General features: G+C 38.1%; 1 protein-coding gene across 9 annotated transcripts in view; it reads left to right on the top strand.

Annotated features, from left to right (window-relative positions):
- The window catches only part of Dennd1a (DENN domain containing 1A), a 507198-nt gene that overhangs the window by 136783 nt on the left and 343172 nt on the right, over positions 1 to 27243 (top strand). For all 9 annotated transcript variants that reach the window (XM_028887902.2, XM_028887909.2, XM_028887900.2 and 6 more), the window contains exon 3: positions 8729 to 8772. In XM_028887902.2, the coding sequence (XP_028743735.1) occupies positions 8729 to 8772 (44 nt within the window). The remainder of the gene's footprint in view (positions 1 to 8728; positions 8773 to 27243) is intronic.

Raw genomic sequence — 27243 nt, forward strand, 5'->3', positions numbered from 1 at the left:
ACTTAAAAAGCAAAGAAATGAACAGAAAGGGCCTTCAGTTTACACAGATTCACCTCAGGGGTTCGGAAAATCAGGAGAGTCCCTAGTGCATGATGTTTACAGATCATTAGCAAACAGATGCCAGGAGGCAAAGAAATGGTAGCTTGAGGATCTGCAAATACGGACATTAGAACAACCAGTTTCTAATAGAGTTATAGCATTCTAGGTAAGTAATAGATGGCAATGGGAACATTTTAATTGGGTTTATAAAAGTTTACTTCAGGAACACCCGTATTTCCAATTTGAGGCACACCTATACATCTATAGTCATCTCATTTATAATGCTTGCTTATTTCTCCTTTGGGGTTAACAATATCCCAGCAATTAATATTTATTGTGTTCTTAGCACATGCCAGCATGATCTTAGGAAGCCCATGGCAGCCAAAGGCTTTTGGATGTTTTGAAATAGGCCTTTTTTTTATCCACTTGAAGAGACAGAGTATTTAATTAGCGCTTTTTTGTTTTCTACTCCGTTTGTTGGTTATTTGTAACAGGAAAGATTTTTGTGGGAAATACGCTAAGTAAAGCATGGGACCTGACTCCATCAAATATTTTGACTCTGTTCTGTGCTGTGTTCAGAATGCAGGCATGGCATCATGGACTTGACTATCAGTCTAGACCTACACTCCCCCACTTTTCTGCCTCTCCTACAGGAACGCTTTGCTCTTCTCTTTTGGACAAGGCTCCCTGCCCCTAGGCTAATCCCTGTTTTAGCACTTAGTGGGTTCCAAGGTAGCTGCTTTTTAAGTACTGTGTTCTCCAGTTATGCTCTGTTAAACTTGAACTCTTGAGGGACTTGTTCATCACCTGGGCTGGACATGGAGTATTTGTATCACAAATGCATATTGGCTTTTAAATGTTGGACAAGTTAGTAAAACCCTAGGCAAACCTATTGCGTTCTTTATAATAAAACTGACATGATAGTCCCTGAGGATAACTTTGTTATAAAAATGAAAAACAGAAATTTTGTGTAACATGTCTGTCACAGTGCTGCTGACACATAGCGGGTTTTGAATAAATAATTACGTTTTCTCTTTTCCCCCACATAATCACGGATGTTATATAGTTATAAAGACCATATGCAGTAATGCCACCTTTGGAATATAAAAGGCACAGCTGTAGTTTAAATCTAAAGTAGTTACTCACATAGACAAAAATGTGACATTTCCGTTACTTGTTCAAAAAAAAAAAAAAAAAAACAGGATAAGGCTGAGGCTGTAGCTCAGTGGTAGAGCACTTGCTTTGCATATGTGAGGCCCCAGGTTCTATTCCCAATACTGCAGAAAACAACATCTAATTTTAAGATAAAATAAATTGTAACTCACAGAAAACTTTCATGAAACTGAAATTATAGCTATTTAAAAGGTTATATTTGTCTACATGCATTATTGATCAATTTGATCTTAGTTCGGGGGTTTGGACCTAATTTCTAAGTAAAAACAAACCATAACCTTTTTTTTTTTTTTAAATTTATTTTCTTTAATATATATTTTATTTTACAATACCATTCAGTTCTACATATCAGCCATGGGTTCCCCTATTCTCCCCCCTCCCACGCCCTCCCCTTACCCCCAGCCTACCCCCCATTCCCACCTCCTCCAGGGCAAATCCTCCCCCAAGGACTGCGATCAACCTGGTAGACTCAGTCCAGGCAGGTCCAGTCCCTTCCTCCCAGACTGAGCCAAGTGTCCCTGCATAAGCTCCAGGTTTCAAACAGCCAACTCATGCAATGAGCACAGGACTTGGTCTCACTGCCTAGTTGCTCCCCAAACTGATCAAGCCAATCAACTGTCTGGCCTATTCAGAGGGCCTGATCCAGCTGGGGCCCCCTCAACCTTTCAAACCATAACCTTTTAATTTAAATGCCTTGGTTGAAAACTGGGGTATAGTAGGGGAAATGGTAACTTTAAATGAGAACATCCCTTTGGATGTATGTGGTGTAAATTTGGTTAAGGATCAGACTTATATTCCTTTTATAAGTGAAGTTAGTTATGAGACATACTTTATCAGTAAGTGGTGGCATTTTCTGGTTAAAATATTCTATCGTTTTTCCAGAAGGCAAGATGAAAATTCTCTGGATTTTGCTCTGTGATGTCAAAGGACTCATTATTTGCAGAACAGCTGATGCATTAGGACTTGTTGATTCACTTAATTGGTAACTGTACTACATTCATAATCCCAACAGCTGAAAACAATAGGTCAGTGTCTGCTGTTTATACAGTAATAGCTACGTCAGACCAGGGTATGTCGGAAGAGCAAGTATGTTAGTCTGAGGAGGAATCCAGCCGGCATGTGAATGCTTTATTATGTACCACACTGAGGTGGGTTTTTTGTCCTTTATTGAGAAACATTTGTGTTTTTATTACAGATGTCTGTGGCCAACTGTGTTGTGTCTATGTTATCAGTCTGACTGCTATGAAATAGTATGTAATTGATTTGAAATTCCTGTGTTGGGAGGAAATGCTAGAACTGAGTTGTGATTTAAAATCCACTCAATGTTTTTCTGTGTTCAGTTTTTATGTTTCAGGGCAAAATAATGGAGTAGATTTTTTTTTCTAGGTGATAAATTCCATTTGGTACACAGAAATCAAATAAAGGTTCATTTGAAGAAATTAGAAATGTTGTTTTTCTAATTAGTGGGCTTATTTATACTCTTCTGAGATTTTAGTACCAAATTTCCATTTTAGGATTAGTAATTTTTAACTTAAAATATAAAAATAAGACAAGTTCTTGTTTTATTGTCAAGAAAAGGAAAACTGAATTTAAAACTATGTAAAATATTTGAAGCATTCCTTTTAAAAATGTGACTTTTTTTAATAGATAAGATTTAACTGTGATAGAAACGAGTGCCTTGCTAGAATGATTATGTTCACTTAAATGCTAAACCAACAGTTTGAGTATTTTGTAGTTATAAAGTAAGCACAGCTGAATTTTTGTAGCTTTCATATGTTTAATGAGAATATCCATCCTTGAAGCTTTTTACTTGGCTCAGTCTAGTTTGTAATCATATTCTCAGGAAACTTTAGCTGCATATTATACAAAGAATTAATGTCTTGAAAGTAAAGTTTACTTCTAAACATATTTAGAGAAAGACTGAGGTAACCCTCAAAAGGCTGTTTTCTCAGCCTACAGTTCTGGTGTATAAATTGCAAAATGCCATTAGGGGAAGAACAGTCGAGTGTATGATTATCCTATTTGCAGCATATTCCCATCTTCTCATCTGGAAAATTAAATCTGATTATAGCTTGGATTAACATTTATGGTTGTAGGAGAGGGAGATAATACTTAAACTCCATGAAATCAAACAATGAGATTATATAGCTGATAGTTGATGTTTAAAGCTTTGATTTTTAAAGGGTAGGCCTTTAAAATTGTAAGATTCCAAAGGTATTCAGTATTTTGTCTTTTATTGCCAGAAACATCCTATAGACAAAGATTGGATAAGTTCAGCAGGCATTAAATCTAACCTGTTCTGCTTTGATCTCTAGTACGTTCAAAGTGAAAGAAGTGTAGGCTCTCAAGTGAACTGCCATGTAGGCAGCTTCTTTTAAGAGTCCCCCAGAGAGCCCCAGTTATGGAAGTTGGTGACATTTAGTTAGTATACAGTTATAACACATTTCATACCAAATAAAGCCAGCATGTTTTTCAATAATCAATTAGATAATATGCCATGACTTCCTCTTGAAATGTAGTCAGTCATGGGTAAGGGAGAGAGAACCAGAAATCATTTGGAATGATCTGTGTGTGAGGGTGTATGTTTACATACTAGTCACCAATGTGCAAACGAGATCTCATACATAACTATGGCACTTTTATGATTTATTTTGTATTTCAGTTGTAAAAACTCTGTCTACCAGGTTTTCTGGGAACTTAAAGCCTAAGGCAAATGCAAGGATTTTGGAGCTGTATAAAATAATTGATAGCACCTTTCCAGTGAGTCTTGCCCAAACTCTTATTTTATTAATTAAACATCCTGTGGTGATCTGGTATATCTTATTAAATATTTTAAAGTATGACTAGAAAACATGGGTTGTTGAGACTGAAGAAAGCCAGCCTTTCTTTCTGCAGGTTTCTGTTTTCAGGACAGCCATGTTCTCTGCTGGAATGATACTGTACTGCTGAGAATCCTACACTGTGACAGTTTTGTCTTGTGGCCATTAGGAGAATTGGTGTTGTGAGGACAGACTTAGAGATGGTCATGCTGCCAGAAGGCAGTGTCCTTTACAACGATGTGACGTAGAACCTTGTCAAGAGCCTCTTTGAGGACATTTTGCCTAAAAGATGTGTGGACTCTTAATCAGATGATCCATATTGTTGACAAGGTATTTTAAATACAGATTTTTTTAATTTTAATTGAGAAGTGTTTTCCTGTTGGTTATGGTGAAGAATACCTTTGAGCCCAGCACTCAGGAGGCAGAGGCAGGAGGATCTCTATGATTTTGAGGCCAGCCTGGTCTACATTGTGAGTTCCAGAATGGCCAGGAACCTTGTCTAAAAACAACAACAACCAAAGAAAAGTATTTACCTGGGAGATGAGATAATTGATTTTTAAAATTGAATCAGAAGAAAAATGCTAAGACAGGAGGTTAAAGAAAAGAGTATGCTGTTATGTTCTTAATTTTCTGTCTGAGAGACAGTTCTCAGGGAAAAGGCCTGACATGTACTTACTACTATTCTTAACGGCCACCTACCTCAGCACATTGCTAACTAGTGCTCTTCTTCTGTGGCACTCTGATCTGCAGCTTTGATTTTAGCCTTAAAGGTTAGCTGGCTGGTGACACTGCATTTGGTGGTGAGCTTCTGAATGAGAAGGTGTTTTGGGACATTAGGAGTTACAGCACTGGAGGGTGGATAAAACATGGATATGTAAATATAAGACTGATGCTGTTTTCCAGTGTACATTATTTTCCATATAAATATATAGAACATTTCATAAAATTCTCCCAGACCATTTAAAACTCAAAGAAATGCAGCTGACGCAATGAAATACAGAGTACTTGTAAAAACATACAGACATGCAAGTGGATTGCTGCCAGACAGAAATTTAAAGGCGGTTTGCTTAACTGCAGGGTGCTATGTTTTGTATGTGCCATGCTGAAGCTGTTAGTAAGGAGGGTGCTGTGTTGCTTGAGAAAAGCAGATTGTCTTTGGACCTTTTTAACTTACATGTTTCCAATGTCGGTATTTTGGTGACATTATGGCATCCTGATCAATTCAATGTGAAAAAAGATTGCAGCCTCTTGTGCAAAATGGATGTTTTAAGACAATTCAAATAAATTGTTTGCAGTCTCTGTCTTAAATTTTACAAAATGGCTTTCATAGTTTTATTAACTATCACACTGGATCTTTGAACTAATTGAATGGAATTTTGTATATTGGACTTTGGTCTTAAAAAGCATTGGCTTAAAAAAAAAGTATTGTTTTAGAGTATGTTAAGGACTTATAAAGTTTGGTTTTTGTAAACCTCTGGGGCTGTAAAGAACACCAAACAAAAGTCTCATGCTTGAATTGTAGTAAACAATAGTGAATGTATTGTCCTGGAACATTGTTCTGTTAAATTCTGGGACTCTCACTTTAGGGATGCCTTTGGGCATTTATGTTGCCAACGATTGAAGCAATGTTTACTATAATGTGGTTGGGATGGCTGCTTTACTGGCTGCCATAGTCATCTTTACTTTCAGTGTTTCTAACTGGATTCATCTTTTCCATCTATTTTCCTTTCTTAATTCTGTTATATTGTATGTATGAAAAAAATCATTTAAAATACCATTTTAAAGCAATGCGTTTCTTATTAATATGCTTTCTTATTAATAGAAGTTTTAAAAAGAGATTTAAAACTTTGATTCCTAGTGTTTATTTCCTCACAAGACGGTGGTAGAAAAATAAGGCCTGTGGCTTTTATTTCTGCTGGTGTTTTGTGATTCCCACAAAGCAAAAACTACTGCAAGATAGAAGGCATGCTCTTAAGGATCTAATATGAGGTCATATGTATGATTTTTTTCTAAGTTGAAGGGTTATGTTAACCACATGTAACTTGGGAGAAAAGGAGCAAGTTGTGAGTGACTCTTTCCCACCCTCTGGTTCATTGTGTGTCTCAACGACTTAGAGCTGCTGCTTTTGGGTTTGTTTCTAGACTAAAATGTCAGGTAGTTTTATATGTTTCAGGAATGATAGTCACTGCTTTTTTAGCTTTGCCACCCACCAGGTTTGTTGGGCTATCTGTCACACCTTTATACTAACTTTTCTTTTTTTTTGGCCCCACACAGTTTGAACATGTATGAATCTGAAATGCTCCAGCATCAGATGTTGGCATTTTGGCTTAAGAATGTTCAGCTCATGAAGTCTATGCAAATATTCCAAAAATATGAAAACCTCACGAATCTTTAACACTCTGGTCCCAAGCATTTTGGGTAAGAGATACTATCCTTATCTTGCCTGCCAGCATAGCTATTGCCTTCTGGCCACCTGTTTCAGGAGAGCAGAATCCTTGTGTAGTTCACGCCAGCAGACCAAAGACAGGCAACACCTTTTCTATCTGGCTCAGGAGGGCAGTCCTCAACGGTGCTGCAGAGGGAGCATTACTCTAGAGCTCCCCAGGTCTCAAGACACATCACATTAGTCACATCTTAGTAGTTGAAGGTGAAGTTAAAGAGAGAAGGTGATTTCCACTTGTCTTTTTTTTTAATTTCATTTTTTATTATTTCTTTTATTTTTGAGATTATATTTAATTACATCATTTCCTCATTCCCTTTCCTTCCTCCAAATCCTACCCTTCCGTGTTCTCTTTCAAATTCATGGTTGTTAAATGCATATGTGGCCATGTATATACACGTACATTCCTGAATATACCTGCTTGGTCTGTACAGTGTTGCCTGTTTGAGTGTTTTCAGGCTCACCATTTAGTACTGGACAACCAATTGCTGTGCTCTTCCCTGGGGAAGGCACTATTCCTCCCACTCCCGGTTTCCTTAGTTGTGTGTCATTTTTTTGTATAGAGTTGGAGCCTTGTGGTTTTCCCCCCATTCACTTCGTCATGTCTACTGTTGTCCATGTTCAGTTCTTGTTTAGGCAATCATGTTGTTGAGACTGTATGGATATAGCTTCTGAGGTTACTAGGAGACAGTCTCACAGCAAACTCCTGATTCTCTGGATCTTACAACTTTTCCACAGTGTTCCTTTAGTCTTAGGTGTGGGAGTTGTCTCTATAGGGACTGGGACCCACAACTCTGGTTTTTGATTGGTTGTGGTTTTTTGTAATAGTAGCCATCTGTTGCAGAGCTAAGCAGAGAACACCCAAAGAGCCAAAAATGATCTGCATTATGTACCACCTGTATGGGAAACAATATTTTTGGTATTTGTGAGTATTTCTGTTCTTTGTGATAAGCTTAGATTTTAAAAAAGTGTCCAATAGCTTTCATGATTTTTAAACAGATATTTCAAAAATTTAAAAGTAGTAAGTGGCTCAATCACTTATTTTTGGTCTTTTCTCACTGAAGAATTGTGATTTGAGAGATTTGAACCTTTGTGAGGATTGATGTTCACAGAGAAGTCAGTTGGTGTTTTAGTAGCTTTTAAAGACACATGAAAAGCAAAGCAGTACATACTGTGAGATACTGTTAGAAGGAAAATCACCAAACATTGCTTTTTGCATTGATGTGATTTCCCAAATATCCCTCACCCCTGCAGCATATCTCCGAGGAACCAAATCTTTTTCTTATTGAAGATTGCATGCTTTCCTAATGGATTGTAGTTGGAGTGCTAATAGTTTTTTTACTTAGTACATGTCTATATTAGCTTACAGACATAGTATTATCTTACAATTATGACTTAAGAATGAAGTGATCCCCTTAAGTAACTCCATATTATAGAGGTGGGTCAGAAGAGGTATTTCCACTTTTTTTTTTTTCCCAAGACAGGGTTTCTCTTGTGTAGCTTTGGAGCCTGACCTGGAACTTGATCTGCTTGATCTGTAGACCAGGCTGGCCTCTAACTCACAGAGATCCACGTCTGCCTTTGCTTCCTGAGTGCTGGGATAAAAGCATGCGCCATCACTGCCCTACTCACTTTTGTATTTTTATAGTTTTTACACAAGTCAATTATGTCACCGTAAAAATCATTTCTTATAATACTTGATTTTATACTTACAGACCAAAAGTACTAATTTTGTTTTGAGGGAAACTTCCTCTAGTTGTAGCTTTGTTTTCATAAGCACTTGGGGAACGCTATTTTTCCAAAGTGCTGACTTTTACATTTGTTCTTTGAAAGAATTTTTCCCTTGCTGTCCCTTTCTTCCTGGTCTGTGTCTGGTACTCAAGGCCAGGCCAGCATCTGTAATGATGAAAAGAAGGCTTGCTGATTAGAGAAGAAAAGTCAAGCAGGTTTAAGACTCATTTTCTTTGGAAAAGTATATTGAGGGTAGTTTGCAGCTGGCAAGATTTTCGAATTAGGTAATAGTCTAAAGTTAACAGTAGCATCAGGCCTTTAAAATTCTTCTTTTTTGTATTTCTGGAGGAGGGCAGTGGGAGTGCCTTACTGAGGCCTTCCTTGTGCTCATCAACATAGCAGCCTCAGCTGCCCCCTTGGATCCCCTGCCAGGGCTGCTATCATCTTCTGATCAAATATTAATGTGTGATCCTCTGCTTGCTCACTAATCCAAAGCCAATTAATATTATCTGTCAATTATTTACAGATCCTGAGGTGCAGAGGCAATTCCCGGAGGACTACAGTGACCAGGTTTGGAATGCGTAATTAATTTTTTACATGACAAAATTTATTTCAGAGTTGTTCAACATATTATTACTGTTCTCTTTACTGAAAGAGATAAATGAAATTTAGAAAGGAATAGAAGTGGTAATTAGGAACCAAAGACAAAAAGGAAAGCACAGTGAAGTAGGATTGAAAATATTATTGCTAGATTTGGGGTGTTTCCTCCAGAAGGCCATGCACAGCAACTAAGCAAGAGATTTCACATTAGGAGTATCACTGCCTGTGGGTCAGTAGGAAATTCTTTCTGAGCTGCCTGTGAACTGAAGTTTTTTTTTTTTTTTTTTTTTTTTTTTTTTTTTTTAAATATACTATTTAAGTAGTCAGGCAGTCTGACCAAAAAAGGAAGAAGCTTTATGACATTTCATGGAATTTTAAGTGGAGGTGACCCTGCCTGTTGTCATCTTGGAATAAGAAGGCACCTACAGGGAGAAAGTGACTTTGACTGTGGGAGGGAGTGCTAAGGCTGCTTGGGGGGGTCCCAGCACTCTGGAACCATGGCACAAGTGTTAAGTTCTGATGTCACTCTCCTCTATAGTTGGTTCCAGGTTATATATTAAGGCTCCATTTTCTACCCCAAGGAATACTGAAGACACTTTGTAGCTTTATTTGGCTCATTGCATTTTTAGTTTAAATTTGTAATTTGACATACTTTTTAAATATTAAAAAAGCATCATTTACAACAATGCTATCACACTTTATCCTTGACAACTTTATCAAAACTTTCACACATGGAATATTGTATACAAAGCATGTTCCTAATGCAGTCATTCAAGGTTTTCTGTTACTAGTCCTTGAGTGAGGGTAAGTGTAATGGAAAAGAAACATGCAGTGGCAGTGGCAGCATCTTTATGTTGAGGCCTGTCCTAGAGAGAGCAAGAGGTCTAATATGCCTTTTTGAAACAGGGGTGACAGTGTGATTAGGAATATGAGCTAACCAGTGCAGTGACATGCTTTGTAACAAGGTGTTAGGATAGAAGAGTCTGGAGGAGTTGGACTGGTTTGCTTTGTGTTGACCTCAAGATTAAAATAAGATTTAAAAATAAATTAAAATCTCACCTCACCTCTCCTTCATCTTCTACTAGTAGAGTTAAAATTTTAATCATGTTTTAAGTTGCTATGAGATTAAGTTCTTTCAATTAAACAATATAATCCAAAGATTATACGATTTCAAGAAAATTACCAATCATCTTTAAGTAATAGCTATAGGATAAAAAACTGTTGCTTGTAATTTACTGATGGTTATAGCTCTTAAGGGAATGAGTGTTCTTTAAATCTTTTAAGTAGGTAAATAACCTTTGTAATTCTGACTGGAATGATCCAGGGAGGGACCATTCTGTAGGAAAAAACGTAGACTAGCAAGGTTACCATCTGGGTCTAGTCCTTCAAACTGAGTTCTTTACAATTTCCAAAAGAAAAATATGAGTTTCGAAGTACATAACTTTAGAAACTGCATAGGTAATAAGTTTGTAACAAAACTCTAGAAAGTAGAGGTAAAGCAAAAATTAAAATAAAATTTAAGAAGCACAAAGAAAATATAAACTGTTCTGGTCTTTTACTACTAAGAAGAAACTACTGGAACAATCTGGAGTTTTAGCATCTGTGTTCATTTCTCCTGAGTACATGTGTGTATTCATGTGTTTGAGGAGAGTGTATGTGCATGTACTATACATGTATAGATGTATCCATAGAGAAATCTAGACTGTTTTCTGCACTTTCATTGCAGGTCGAGTCCATTTGACTAATGTGATGTTAACTGCGTAGTGAATTTAGTCCTTTACCTTTGTCAATAGATGGCCTTGCACACATTTCCTCTGTCAAAGTTAGGATGATTGAAATTAGAGTGGGTATTTATGAAGTAGTAGGTGTAGTTATTGTAAAGGTGCTCATAGGATAGAGGCATTAGGCTTCTTCATTTTGGAGGAGTGACACAGAACCAGACTTGTGGACTCAAGGCAAACCTGCAAGAATGTGCACAACACAGTCTTATTTAGCATCTCCTCAAACTTAAGGTATATAATTTCCCTTCTTGACCCCCAAACAACTCAGAAAATGAAACATAAAGGCACTACTTGATTTTTGAAGATATTATTTCCAACTTCCCCAAAATGTACTTGAGAATCAGAATGCTTATTTCTTATTTGCCTTTTAAAATCATTGATATTCTAATAGGCTTATTTTTTTTGCATTATCCTTTGTTTGAATAAACCAAATTATCTGTCTCTTCCATTATATCTATATCTTTCAAATTATGTCTCTCCCATATACCATTACAAAAGATTTTTAGAAATATTTCTATTTTTTGTAAACTTTAAGTACAGCATTTCAAATATTAAAACATTTATGATGTGGTCCTTAAGGAATGTTTAAGATAATTTACCATCCAGTATAGCACTTATTACTGTGCGGGTGTGAACACCCCGGTTCTCTCCTCCCATACCCTCTCCCTTCAGTTTTCACTCCTTATTCGCCTAAACTACCAGAGCTTGTTTTTACATACAGTGTATTTCCCATGTACCCGCACACTTGATCAGAGACACTGGCTGATGCTAGATGTTTTATTCTGTGTGTTCTTTGTACCTTACAGTAAAAGAATCTGTCACAAATTATTGTGCCTCACTGCTTTAGAAACTGAGAAAAAAGGGAGGTTAGATTGACATCTGTGACTGAATAATGATGACCAGCCTTTTGGCTCTCCTTGAGCCACAAAGCTAGCACTGCCTTTAGAGTGGAAAAAGAAGTAAGAAGAAAGGGGAGGGATAAAAGAGAGTTACAAATCTGTGCTCTCGGAGATGTATTACTGTTGGGCCAGTTGTCTGCATGGTATGATAATCCATTTTGATCTTCTCTGTCTTAATTGTCTGCTAAAGACAAATGGGCAGTAAAAGTTCATCAGTTTCATCTTTTTGCTTCTCGTTTAGAAGCAGAATAAATGATCCATCACTACAGAGGAAGCCTTTCTTTCTGTCACGGAAGTAATGCAGACCCAACACATTTTATTAAAATGTTTTTCCCTCATTATTTCAGTCCTCTCAGCTCTGATAGATCTTACTGTTTCATAAAAAATGTAATCTGAAATGTAAATAAGGGTCTTGATACAGAAAGAAGAAGTAATGAGCAGCCTGAGCTACATTTTAGGGCTCTTGATTGTAATTACTGACAAAGTGATTTCTCTGTGCCCCATTATTTTTTCCTTCCTTAAGTTGTCTATGACACAGTCAGACCACAATGACATCTATGGTTTAAAAACCATTAAATCACTGTAGCACTCAATATTTCACTAAAATCTAGTGATTCTGCTATCTGTAAGCCTGAAAATACAGGCTTTGTTAATTCCTGGAAGAAGTACAGTGCTTTTTAAAACAGCAAAACAAACAACAAAAACGGGAAAAGCAAGGGCTTTTCAGAGTTCACATTACTTACTCATCTGCTTTTGTTCAAAGCTTAACTAGTTTAAATACTAAAAACATCAACAGTGGTAGGGTTCTGACATGAAAAGGGTCTTGTACTTCTGGAAAAAAAATTTTCCAACAGATTATGTATGAGATGAAAAAAATTCTCTGTCTCATAAGTAATAAATAGGCAGTTTTTTTATAGTTAAGGTTATGAAATTGATGGATTTTGAATTACTTTGGGTTATGGGAAAAGTCTTTTCTTTTCAGTCTCCAACAATAAGCAGTAGAACATTCCTGTTCTAGGACAGAAGCATGATAGTAATGCAGTTCTCTCATTCTCAAAGTTAGCATGTTAGTCTGACACTGGAAATAAGAAAAACCATGACTATCTTTGAATCACAGATTAAACCATAGTTTTGTAGTCAACTAGGTGGATTTGTACTTTCATCATTTTGTTTACTCTGTTCATTGATAATTTTGGGAATAATTGGTAAAACTTTATTGTGTTAGTACTATTTTAATAAATACCAATTGAAATAAGATGGAAAATAATAGTTAAATTTATATGTTTGCAAATGATAATACTTTCATCAAAAGCCCATTATTGGTTTTAAAACAATATGCATTTTTCAGATTCATAATTGGTACTAATTATGATATATGGTATAGAATAGTATGAAGTAAAGGTATAGTAACCTATCAGATATTTCCTTAAATAGCATTTTGCTATATCAAGTGAAACTGGTATTATACATGATTTTAAAGTGCACTGGTCATAATGTGATTATTTCTTATCATAAAACATGTAGAATTATTAATTTGTTCTCACAGTTGAACTTTTTATAGCCCATTTTTTCTAAGAATGGCTGTTAGAGTTGAGGATACTACAAGTTACTTCATCAAGCTCATGTATATTATGATAAAATAGTGTCTTAGTGCCCTGGAGAGGTCTGTGTACACCTACCCACCCCTTTTTATGAAGATTGCTATTAGAATCACAGGTAATTTTTCTTTCCACTGGCCCTGAAATACAGGTTATAATGAAGCCAGCAATTTTTATGCATTTATAGAAACCATAAAAATTTTATGGAAATCCTTATATAGAAACTAACAGTGTTTCTTCTACAACTGTATGTAAGCCATGTAGAAACATGGTGTATTGGGAAAAATAAAAAAGTGATCTTTTGTGGTTTCAGATGGCCTATGTGATTTCAAAATTTCACTAAAATCAACTAAGCAAATTTAAAAAATAGACATCAACTTGATACTAAAAAGGAATGCAAATATGTTGCATAATTTGGCCTGATTGTGATGGAAATCATCATCTTTAAGTAGTATGTAATTGTTTGAATATGAGTTTTCATGCTTGTGTTGCAGAAATGCTCTGAAGAAAGCACTTCCTAAGTTTCTTGTTATCCACAGATAACCTTGGTAAATTGATTCAAAGATTCTGATTAGAAAGACAATAGAGATAGTTTATAAATGAGTATTATTGTGTTGGATGGTGGTGGTGCACACCTTTAATCTCAGCACTCAGGAGGCAGAGGCAGGTGGATCTCTGAGTTAAAGGCCTCTGCAGAGCGAGTTTCAGGACAGCCAGGGTTACACAAAGAAACCCTGTCTCAAAACAAAAACAAAAACAAATAAATAAACAAATAACAAATGAATGAATGAATGAATGAATGAGCATTGCTACTACCTATTGGTAATTGCTTCATTTTTTTAAAATTATGGATTTTTGTTGATTTGGGATTCTCACATCATGTGCCCCGTTTGAGCTCACTTCACAGTCCTCCCATAATCTGCCCCTTGCCTTCGACTCCTCCTTCAAAAACAAAAAGAAAAAAAGTCCATTTTGTGTTGTCTATATACTCATTGGAGCATGGTCAAAATTGCTAGTCGCCAGAACCCCAAAGAAGGATGAGTCTTTTCTCTGCCTACAGCAGCGCCAGAAAAGCCATCAGCTGAGGAGAGCCTTGGTGGTGGTCAGAATGGGGCTGGACTAGCTCTCCTGCACTCATGCCACTTCCTGCACAGAGTGCCGTGTGCCAGTGAGGGCCAGGAACTAGCTCCCTTGCCCACGGATATTAACACGCTTCAGGCCTCAATCTGGACATCAAACAAGGCCCTTGGTCATATCTCAACCACTGACCCACTCATGAATCTCAGCAGCTGCATGGATCACGAGCCTCAACATGGTCTCAAGTGGTTACCACTGGCCACTCACATCAGCATGGCTCTCTGAGGCAGCAAACCCTGAGGAGGTCACCAAGGCATCAGCAGAGGCACAGACTGTATACGTCCACATGGATTACAGGCTTCATTGTGGCCATGGGCAGTAGCATCGACCACCGACACCAACTTGGTCTCTGGTGTTATTGCCGGCTGTGGTGGTCCTTGAGGTTCAATCCAGAAAGTGAGCCTTTCCTCATCTCTGGCCTCTGTTATTACCCAGAGCCAGGGGAATCCTAAGGCCGAGCTGCAGGTTAGGGGGCTAAGTCTGAGTCTGCAGAAGCTCCAGGCGGTTGTACATTATCTCGCCAACCCTACTGGCCAATGACAGCTTGTAGACCTCAGTCCACTCTCTCACCTGTCACCACTACCACATCTTCAGTTCCAATTCTCTCCCTAGGCCACACACTACTCCATTTTTCTATCTTTTCTATCTCCATCACATATTTGTTCCTTGTAATGTCTCTGGCTGGCCTGGGCTGTCTTGCTTTATTCTTTTGATGTAGATCAGCATATGAAAAGTTTCATGTTACTTTGATAAACTAGAGACTAAATATTCTGTTCAAGAATTTCTTAATGTATTGATTGAAAATATAATATAATTGTATATGTAATCCAGACTAAACTAAAATTTTTTTTTTTGGTTTTTCGAGACAGGGTTTCACTGTGTAGCTTTGCGCCTTTCCTGGAACTCACTTGGTAGCCCAGGCTGGCCTCGAACTCAACAGAGATCCGCCTGGCTCTGCCTCCCGAGTGCTAGGATTAAAGGCGTGTGCCACCACTGCCCGGCAAAACTAAAATTTTTACTAAAAAAGATAGCCCTATTGTTTTTCTTTATATAACACAATGTATAATTTTTACACAAAATACAAAACAAGTGACACTCTGATTTCTTCCTGTTACCAGGCAGGAAGCATAAAGAGGGCATCTCATCTATTACAATCATAATCAGAAGTTCATATTGGAACTGAGACTTGGGTTTGTGACTCACACAGAGAAAAAGGAATTGGACTTGGGCATACCCCATTTTTCTTGAAACTTCGGAGCTTTCTTGCTTTTGAAGTTCTTCTCCAGACTGGGTTATACTATTGCCCACTGATGCAGTGGATTCAGATTTGGTTCATTTTGAATTATGAGTTACATGTGATTTTGAAAACTTTTTTTAAATCAGCATACACAGTATTACTTTTAATTATGACATTTTAAAACAAAATTAATTCTTGTTGATCCGCCCTCCTGACCTACCCCGTTCTCCTTTTGCCCTCCCCGCTTCCCTCCATGGCCTCCTTTTCACTTTTGAAACCTTTCTGTCTGTCTTTGTAGCAGGATCTCACTGGTTGATCTTACACTTAGGGACTCCAGTAATCTACCCATTTGCCTGCCTTGTAGCTAGGAATGGCAAGTTCTTTATGGCATTAGATATCATTTGTCTGTGGATTCATTTGCATTTCATCCAAAGGATTTGCTGAATCATGATGGCAAGCGAAGTAGAATACACTTTAAAACAATTGAACAGCCCAGTCTTAACACTAACATTACTAATAAGGAATTATGCTTTCTGCCTTTTCCTCTTCATCACTATTTTTGATGGTAAAATCAGTCTAGGAGACTAGGTTTTAATTGTGCAGATAGAGATTGGTAAGTTGGCACACCATGGACCAGACACTGTGCCAAGAAGGTAGGAAGAAAAGAGCAATAGACTACAGCTGTGGTCAGTATTAGGCTGTAGAAGTAACTGATGTCCAAAGGTTAATGATACTCATTGAGGTGGCCTGGCCTGGTGGTGGAAATGATGAGTGATGATACCACCATGTAATTACATCCCTGCCCTAGATGATAGCAGTCATCAAGAACAGTACAGAGAAGTGCCAAGTGAAAATATTAGAGAGCTGCCCTAAAGAAATACTCTTTTAGATCCATGTTACATATGTACTTTCTAAGATTGGCTGTTGATTTATGGGGTTTTCCACTAACTGCCCCAGTCACTTTTCATGTATATATTTGGCATTCTGGAAGTGTGGGTGGAATTGTAATTTTTGTATACACAGATATAAATTCTCAATCCCTTTAGCCTAGTCCCAGACTGAAGGGGACTGTAAGCCCAATAGCTCCAATAGTGCCTTGCTGCAGATTTTTCTTGGAGCAGGGTCTTAGTTCCCATGTTTGCACTGTGACTGTTTTAGTGTATTGTATTACAACAGCTCTCTAAATGATTCATTGAATTGAAGATGGATGAATGAACTGAGATCAAGCATCTGCTGCTTTGTATATGATTTATTCATTTATTTTTATTTACTAAGACAGAGTTTTGCCAGGTTCTCTTGGGAGCTGTGGTCTCCTACCTCATGCTGGGATTATAGCCATGCCACCATGTAATCTTTTCTTATATATTGTTATTAGAAGTATTTTTTTGGTTTTATTCTTATCTCCCTCCCCAAAAAGCCCATTAAAATGAAAGTGATGGGGGTGGATAGATGGCTTGATGATTAAAAGCACTGGCTGTTCTTCAGAGGACTCAGGTTCAATTCCCAGCATTCATATAACAGCTCACAGCCATCTGTAACTCTAGTCCTAGGAGAGCCAATGTCCTCTTCTGGCCTCTGTGGGTACCAGGCACCCACATGGTGTACAGGGATATACACAGGCAAAACACCCATACACATACAATAATAACAACAATAAAATAAAATAAACCTTTAAAAATTTAAGCGTCTGAGAGTACTAATAGACAGTTGGTCTATTTTTAGCAAATTACCCAATAAGATTATCAGTGAACTAGGTCTATTTTTTGATGAATTTTAAATAAAAAAATTTAATTACATATGTTTGTTCTGTATATATGTACCTGTGTGGGAAGGCTAGAAGACAACTTGTGGGAGTCAGAGTTATCCTTCTACCATGTGTTCCATCCAGAGAACGGATGGAACACAGGCTGGCAAGCTTGACAGCCTGTACCTTTACTGGCTGCAACAATTCACTGACTCTGCTTTTGAGAGTTGTAGTCTGTCTTGCTTTTAGTTGCATGTGATTGGTTCGTGTTGCTCTTTGTATATGCACCTGTAAGTCTGCATTTAGCTTTGTTTGTTTTCATCCCTAAACTGCTCTCTAGTTTGTCCAAGTTTTCTATTTCCTTTTACATTTATTCGCTCAGCTTTTCTCATGTGTATTCTTTCTAATATCTAGCAACCCAGTGACCCCAAAGTCTATCCTATACAACAATGGTTCTCAACCTGTAGGTTGTAATGCCTTTCACAGGGGTTGCCTACAACCATCAGAAAACACAGATACTTACATTATGATTCATAACACTAGTAAATAGTTATGAAGTAGCAACAAAAATAATTTTATGGTGGGGAGGTCACTAAAATATGAGAAACTGTATTAAAGGGACACAGCATCAGAAAGGTTGAGAATCATTGGTCTATAAGATGGTTAGATAGTGTTCTAAAGCCTAAGTCAGATCACATCACTCCTCTGTGGGTAAAATTTTCTATTATCGTGTTCTCCCTAGTATTTGTTTTGAGTCACCAGCCCACTGTGAAGTCCAGGCTGGCCTTGAACTTGTAATCCTCCACCTCTGAGTTCTGGGATTACAAGCAGGTGTTTCAATGCTCAAATTCTGTAGTTGGACCTCTTTTTGGTTGCTGATAACTTCAGGAGGTATTTCAAAGCTTGAAGGTCAGTCACCAAACATTTGACCTTGATTCAACTTCAGTGCTTATCTCCTATTATTATCTCTAATACTATAGATGTATACTTCCACCATTTCCAGAATGCTTTGCTCTTTTCCTACCTAGCATTTCTATGCAAATTGTTTTTATGGTTGGGAACACTTCTGCTCAGTTTATGTTACACTGCCTGAGAAACTTGCCCTGACTGAATTATTACTAAGGCAGCCTCAGCTTGGAGAACACTTGAAACATTTACTCCTTACATTCTGTTGTCTATGTGTCTGTCTCTTTTGTCAGTCTAAATTTCTTGGCATAAAAATGGCTATGGCCAGTGTTAGACAAATGAGGAGCTTGGTGAATAATATGATCTATGTGAGTACAGAAGCATGACGTGATGATTAAGAGCATGCAGTGTGGATGCAGCTCTACCATTTATACACTTTTGAGATTTCACTTCCTTACTTGTAAACTAGAGATGGTCACAGTAAAGACCTTAGAGGATGTGGGTCAGGATTAATGAATCAAAGTTCATGAAGTAAAAACAAAACCAGAAAACAGCCTAGCATCTAATTGTAACCAGTAACTGCAGATTCTCTATTGTTATTAGAAGTAGATTTAAGGTTGGCAAGCTAATGTTGTTTAGTGCCTTTATCAGTTGTTCAGGCTGAGTATGGTAGACAACCTTTGCCTCTAAATTTCCAGATCTCTAGAAGAATCTGGAAAATTCCTTCTTGATAAACCTATACTGTTGAGAATGAACTTTGAAGTCATAAAGGTGATCACAAGTGATTTGCCAAGGAAAGAAGAGATGAATGGGAAACCATTCTTGAATATTTATATTCTGAGATGTACTAAAAATGTAAAAGGTTTTTAAATGGTGACGAAGGGGTTTCAAGTGGTTTAACATTTTCATTACAGTTATAAAATCTCCATGTCAAGACTCTGGCGTTGAAAACTCAGAAATTCATTCATAGGTCCCACTCTCCTTGCAAATGAGTCCTTGTTGGTTGTGCATGGGCTTTGAATTACTATATTACCTTTCATTTTGAAATGCTTCTATAGAGTATGGTAAAGATTCCTCTGGCTGTTCTAATTTCTAACCAACTTCAGTTAGTTTCAGATTTTAAATGTGACATAATAGGAAGGTCCAGACTGTGGACATGGGGCAGGGGTTGGTGAATGGAAATGAAAGGAATTTATAAAATGATTGAGATGTTTGTGTGTGTGTGTGTGTGTGTGTGTGTGTGTGTGTGTGTGTGTGGTATTGGCTTTGAAGAAAATATTTATTAAGGATTATTTATTAACCTATCAACCTTGAAAAACATGAGATGTAATATTTCACATTGCTTTTATCCATAAAATCTTACACAGCCTGCTTGCCTGGTAAATACTGACTCATTTTAAAAAGTTGTGGTTTACAAATCACCTCTTTTGTATCTCCAGTTACACTCGAGAGTACTTTCTTTTTACCGTGACCCTATTTATTTTATTTTAAAAAATTTGAAAATCATTTTATGTACATATATATTTTGCCCACATGTATATCCATATATCATGTACCTGGTGCATATAGAGGCCATAACAAAGTGTTAGACTTTCTGAAACTTGAGTTACAGAAGATTTTGAGCCTCCATGTGGGTGCTGGGAAGTAGATGTGGCTCCTCTAGAAGGGTAGCCAATGCTCCTAACTACTGAGCCATATCTCTACTAGCCCCTACCTTGGCCATATTTCTGTCAGAAAACCCAAGACCCTTAACACTTGCTGGGGTATCTTCCTCCTCCAGGCAGGAAGCTGGGATGCTTGTTTGCTTTATGTCCCAGGCTCTTGAACTTGGACTTGGACCTGGTACTGTGCATGGATGTTTTAAGATTCCCCTACCCCCACCCCCGAGCAGGGTTTCTCTGTGTTGATGCCTGTCTTGGATCTCGCTCTGTAGACCAGGCTGTCCTCGAACTCACAGAGATCCGCCCAATTATGCCTCCTGAGTGTTGGGATTAAAGGTGTGCCACCACCCCCTGGCCAAGATTCATTTTTTTTTATTATTATTGGTTTTTCAAGACAAGGTTTCTCTGTGTAGCTTTGTGCCTTTCCTGGAACTCACTCTGTAGCCCAGGCTGGCCTCGAACTCACAGAGATCCTCCTGCCTCTGCCTCCCGACTGCTGGGGTTAAAGGCGTGCGCCACCACCGCCCAGCTCAAATTTTTTATACATAACAACTAAACAGTGTTCATGCTGTGATCTGTAAGCCCAGAATTTGAACAAGGTAGGACAAATAAATAACATGTTTATGAAATCCCCATTTGTTACACAGGGAAATAAAGCACAGAGAAGGATTTGATGCTTCCTATGGAGTTGATGATACTTGAAATTGTATGAAGTCCTAAAACACAAATAAATGTTTAGATGAGGACCCTGGAGTCAGGTGATTGAAAACTAAGTCTTCTAACTTTCCCAGTTTCTCCTCCAGTCAGATAGGTGACATAGGCATTCTTTCTTTGTCCTCCAGACAAGCTGTAGCCTCCCTGCCTCCCTGCCTCCCTGCCCCCCCCCCTCTCAGGCTCTGATACACCACAGTATCTAACCTAGGACTCATAAACGTGAAAGAGAACACACTGTACACAGAAACATAGGTATGAAAGGGGAGCAAGTCGCTCCTCCCTAAGACTGTTCAGCACAAATCTTTGATTCCACAGTGGCAACTGGGAAGTAAGGTAGGTGACCTGGTGTAGAGGGCTGTTCCTGCATGCTACAGCATTGTGTTTGAAACTGTGGAGACAGAATGCTAATCAAATAAGGTGATTATGAAGGTAATTTTATTCACATCCAAGGTCAAATTCATCCATAACATATGCACGAGATTAGTAATTGGCTCACTGAACATAGTAGAACTTTTAGTATAAGACTCCACTCTTAGTTTCTTTTTAATTGCCACTTCAACCCTCTCAAGAAAACAGATGACCACTGGCATATGAGAAATGAAATTTGGGTAGGCTGGTTTCATAGTCAGAAGAAATTTACATGAATCTAATTTTTGAAATTATCTATATAATCCATATTCTTAGACATAAATGATAAGCAATAGAAATTACTAATACATTTATACTGGCTTGAATAATCTCCATTTTCTTCATTTTTCTATGCCATGAATAAATCTTAACTTTTAAAGCTTGAATTTCCTATAAATTCAAGTCTCTGGTTTGCTAGCTATTTTTACTGGTTCTTGTAGGAACTCAGGAATAGGAAGAACCCATGCCTAGAGCCTGGATGGGCTGAGAGTGAACTTGAGTTGGAAAGTCGTGTGTAGGTGGGATACAAAAGGTCTCACCCCCTCTAGTGAGTCGTAGTGCATGATCATGAGATTCAGCCTCCTCTCTAGGATGTAGGATCCCTCATGCTGTGTCCTCTGCCAACCCACTCATTTTTACCTGCTGTTCCCTCCCTTGGTATTGGGTTTCATTTAAGTTCCTGTGCTGAGGTCTCTTGCTCCTGCTGCTGCTTTTGCCTTCCCTTTTCTGTCCCTTTCCCATTCTTGTCTGGTGAATTCCTGCTCACTCCTTAAACTTCACTCACTCATTCACTTTCTGAGAAGTCCTTCTTGATCCTTACATCTAAATTCAGGTCTCTGCTATTTTTGTCTAGAGCTTTCTGTTGTTTTCTCTCATAGCTCCTGTTCGGGTGAGTTTGAGTGAGCATTCATTTCATTAGCTTCTGTCTCTCCAGCTAGATCTTCCACTTCATTTGGACAAAGGCCACATAATACCTAGTCTGACACATCCCTGGCTTCTAGAAGCACATTGTTTGCTACTAAATAGCCTGTTCAGTAGCAAGTTGAAATGACATTCTTTGGGAAACATTGCTGTTTACTTCTAAGATAGTCTTAAAGCATACTTGATTTTAGAGGTTGCTTCACCCTCTGCCATGTTTACAAACACTTGGAAAGGTTTCAGGGACCCAAAGGTTTTTCTTCACAAGTTATCTTGAAATCCAGTAACCATGGTGAATGCTTGAGTTTTAGTCACATAAATGGACCATCTGCCCCCAGCAAGGATTAGTGGTATTCTAAAAAGCTTTTCTTACTCTAATTGAGTGAAAGGTCAGAGCTGCATAGGAGTATAGATTGTGAGCCTGGATCTTTGACATGTTGAACTTGGAGTACCTGTAGAACACAAGACAGAATGGTGAACAGGCATTGTAAGAGAGGCCTAGAGCTGGGGAGGTTGTCCATCTTGAAGAGAGGGTTCAATTGATGCATTTACCTGGTGAGTATAGTGGAAACTAAAGTGTAGGTGGAGGAGGCTGCAGAGAGAGAAGGAAGGGGAAGGCCTGGGAAACAGATTTCACAAAAAGGGGCTGGAGAGGGGGCCAGAAGACAAATAGGGTCAGGAAGAAGGCCACCCTCTTTCCTAATCTAACAGACTGTTCGACAAGTAACAGTGTGGGAGTGAGTGGTGAGTGGAGCACCAGGAAAACCTTCCCCTCCTCTAATGCTGCTTTCAGAAATATTACAAACAAAATGAATCTCAAGTGGAAAGTTACTGACAAATTCAGAGACCATGGAATTGTTTGTTTGCTTAGAAATGTCATGGGCCTCACCTAGAGATTGTAACTAAAGGAAAGGAATAAATGCTTCTGTGCTGAGTTCAGATCACAAAACAGTTGTGAATGCTGAGTATTGGAAAAGGATCTTACATTTTTGTTGTTTAAGAAATTTTCTGTAAAAAAGGCATGTGGTTGACAGTTGGCCATTTAGGAATAATCACATGTGATTGCTGGTTTGCCACAGAACCAGTATTGTTAGCAATGCCCTTTTATCTCCTAGGGCAGTGGTCTTCAATCTTCCCAATGCTTTGACCCTTTAACACACACCTCATATTGTGGTGACTCCCCCATCATCAAATTATTTTGTTTATACTTTGTAACTGTAATTTTGCTACTGTTATGAATTGTAATGTAAATATCTGATATGCTAGATATCTGATGTGTGACTCCTGTGAAAGGATCATTCAACCCCCAAAGGAGTCATGTCCCACAGGTTGAAAACCAATGTCCTAGGGATTCCTAGAGTTTGGGATACTGCTGAGTCTGAATAATATTAGTGATGTATTTCCTCCTCCTCTTCTCCCTCCTCCTCCTCTTCCTTTTCTTTGATGTTGTATGGCAGGCATCTTGCTCAGGTTTGCACATTACAATCAGCAGATAGGATTCTGACTAGAAAATTGGGACTAGTGTTTCTGGTAGGTGTGTGTGTGTGTGTGTGTTTTGTTTTGAGACAGTGTCTTATTGTGTAGCTCCGGTTTTTCTCAAGTTGATGATCCTTCTGCCTCAGCTTCCTGAGTGCTAGGACTGCAAGTATGTGTGCTACGCTGCCTGGCTGTGGGGCTATGTTGTTGTTGCTTTGTATGTGTGTATGTGTGTGTGGTTCAATTTATTATTATTTCCTTTTGACCTCCTTAGGGATTATAAAAGTAAACTGTGTGATAGAAAACGTAACTGACTCCCAAGGCCTGAAATTTACTGTAGGCCCTTTAGAGAAAAAAGTAGTATGTTCCTAAACAGCTCTTTGGGTTCTAAGTTGTCCAAGAAATTAAGCTCCTGACAGTGTAGCTCCAGAATAGATTCAATACTTGAGGGCTTTTCTTTGAAATAGTAATGTAACCTGGTGACTGGTGAGAACGCATGGGGATCAGTGAACCATTTGATTGGAAGCTGCCTTGTGTGACTTGACAGTACTGAAGAGGGAGGGAGAAAGGACTTACAAACTGTGTGGTATCACAGAAGAGTTGTAAAAAATGTTCAAGCCTATGCTGGTCCAGTTGCTACCTGTGGTTTATCTCAGGATGCCACAGGTAAATGCTCGTTTCTATGTGTTGGAACTGAATAAATAAAACATATGTGAGGTTGAATTACTTTCTTTTTTTATATTTTTCTAGCCTTCTGAATTTTTTTTAAGATTAAAATGTTGAATGTTAGCTTTTAGGAAACTTCTTACATAATTTCCTTATTTTGTAGTGTTTCATATCACTTGCCTTCTGTAACGGGAAGCTATCAGTCTGCTCCTCAGTCCTGACTCTTCCTTTCACAACTTGTAAGTTGTGGGAAATATTAGTTATGTAATAGAGGTGACTGTGCCTTGGAACCTTGTCTAATCAGTTGCTAAATAATACTCTCTCCAAAGCAGGTCTGATATTTACACTTTGATTCCCATTTTTTGCTCGCAGTGTTTGTTGATGGTGTCTACCATTCCCTGGCACTAGATAAATAAAGGCTGCTATTTCCTTTCAACATTTTCAGCTATTATCCTCATGCAAGAGCTAATAAGTGGAGGTTAGGTGAATTACCAAACCATGATCCTGTCCATCAGAAGAAGCCTTGATTAACATGCCTTGTTAACTGATGGGTTCAGTTCCATACTGGCAGTCCTAGAATAATTTGTCTAAACCAAGCAGTACAGATTCCTTATTTTAGCACTAAGACTTACAAAGGCTTCTTTTAGCAGCCTTTAATTTTGTACTTATGTATGTGACATAGCCTGTGGCTGTGATAGCTACTGTGAATCTGCAGTTGTTTGGGGATGAAAGGAGGAGGCAGCTGGAAACTCGGTAGCTACATCTAGCTGTCTACCTAGAGAAGGCCTTGATTTCAAGTTTATCTAAACAAGCTCGACTAATCCCAACTATCTAGGGGGATCCACTGTCAAAACAAGCAGCGTGGCCCTGAGGCAAACACAGCCATACAGAAATGAAGGCTGGGGCTTCCAATACTCTGATGACTGCATACTGGAGGCTTTTTTCCCCCCTGAAAGAGGGTAAGAGAGGTAGAATTTGCATAATGCCTTTTCATTGGAAACTTTTGGAAAGCTGACAGACCCCCAGCTTATAGATCTCTAGCCACAATACAGAGTCTATAGGAGAATCCTTGAATGACCTAACCATATTGAAAGGAAATATAAAAGCGTCCAAGTATAGCCAAGTGAGAGAGGAAAAGAGGCCGATGCATTGTCTAACATCTGCTGCACTTCTCGTTAGTTTTGTTCTTTGCTATTCTATGTGGACTTTGGAGAAGCCTAAGACAGCCTAACATGAATCCTATAATCTTCCTTCTGAATATTTATGTAGTGTGCCAGCTTCTAAGCTGTCCTTTGCGTTTTCCTACTTCCCCCTCATTTTCATGCTCTCAAATGAGGCCAACATTTCAAAAGCTAAATAAATGTTTGTGAATGTTTATAAAAGATTTGCATAAATTTGTCCTTGTCTGACAAAGATCACTTTTTTCTTATGCCAGTTCTGGAAAAAAAAAAATTTTTTTTTAAAGGTTTTGGTGCTTGTCTTGACAACAAAGTCCCACATCCCAGAACAATGATTGCTGATTAAGTGGGTATGCAATTGTGGCTGAATGGGCTTTCAAGAGACTGGGTAAAAAGACCCATCATCTGAAGGCTGAATTATAGAATTTAGAAAATGGTATCAGAGGTACACATTTAAATTGATTTTTATGGTACCATATCATTAGATAAGACAAAAGAGTTCTTGCAAGTTAAAAGTAAACCCCCATGGTTTAAGAAATTGTCCTATGTAAATTTTGTTAATTAGAATGTTTCATTAACTCAGAATATCACCTCCTGTTTGAACATATTTAAAAATAATCTTTAGACCTTTAGGGGTTTTTTTTGTTTTTTTTGTTTTTGTTTTTGTTTTTTTTGTTTTTGTTTTTTTGAGCCTGTAAAGTCTCCCAGCAATATATGTGAATATGGTTACTGGGGTGCTGATCAGAGGAGTTTATTAGGCAGTCTTTTATGACATGTAAATGCTCAATCATACGTTGAGAAAATACAAACTCTATGAAATATGTGTCAGGGCTTAATTATAGGACATCCACACACACAGCACCCAGACACCTGTGCCATCAATGTGTTTCCTGAACTCATTCATCCTTTAAAATGAGAATGGATTTTGAGGGGTGCAGGGGAAGTTGTGGGGAGAGGTGCTAATTTAGTTCCAAGATATTGGAAGATTGGCAGCAGAGAGAGGTAACAGCCAGCTCTGTTCATCTTTTGGTTGTATTGGTTTAGAGGTTTAAGTTGTCATTAAGGCACAAACTAGAGCCACTTCTCTGACACAGTTTTTATCACATCTGCTAGGCTTGTGTCCCAAGAGGAGACGTAGGGAGCAGTGAATTCAGCATGGGCCCATTATCGACTGCTTTTTCGTGTGTTGTAAAAGGAGTGAGACCTCAGGGAGGCTTGGAGCCTCCTCCCGTGTAATGTCCAAGTCAGATTTGAAGGACTGGTGGCAGGAAAGCTTTGGCCTTGGGGTGTGAATTCTAAGAAATAGAGGCACAATTAAGTTTAAAAAATTCAAGGACTTGGAGCTTATAATGAAAGATTTTTTTTCCTAGACTAATGTGAGCAGAAAAGATGCCCATCTGTGCACATTTTTGTGTGCATTTAAAATATTTAAAAGCTGACAGCTTTTAATATGCTTACAAAATAGTATTTTTATCAGTGCTCTTTTTTCCTTGTCTTCTTTGTCATAGTTATCATCTTCTTCCTTTCCCCCTCCCCCCTTTCTCAGAAATTGTCTGCAGTTTTGCTGCAGGAACCCTGTTCCTTTGGTATGGGCTGACTTGAGGCCCCTTCCCTTTCCTTTTAGAAATGTTGGTAACACACATGCTCAGATAACAAGAATATAAAACCATCTAGGTAAAAACAATTTAGAGGAGTAATATGAAGTCTAAGGAACTGCACTACTGATATCACCAAATGTTAATTGTATAAAATGGTAACCAAATTGTTCGTTCACTTTGGAACTATTTGAAACCAACCTTAAGAATTGTATTGGTATTTAACACTGGCTTTATAGTTCTCTGGTTTTCAACTCTGCTCTGAGGTTTAAAGTTCATCAGATGAAGTTTTGGGATAAAGAACCCTTTATAATTTTGTGACCACGGAACAACTTGTCTGTAGGGAATTATTTTGAAGTAAGGAAAGATCACAAAAATGATAAACTAAATTTGTTAAAAAGTTAGAGAACACAAGATTCTGTATTTTTATTTTGGACTTGAGAGGGCATAGAGATTAATGTGTAAAAGTGATTCTTGAAGTGGGTCTTTGGCTGATGGAACTTTCCTTTGTAGTATGTTAAAG

The sequence above is a fragment of the Peromyscus leucopus genome, chromosome 4 (genome assembly GCF_004664715.2).
Source record: "Peromyscus leucopus breed LL Stock chromosome 4, UCI_PerLeu_2.1, whole genome shotgun sequence".
Classification (NCBI taxonomy): Eukaryota; Metazoa; Chordata; class Mammalia; order Rodentia; family Cricetidae; genus Peromyscus; species Peromyscus leucopus.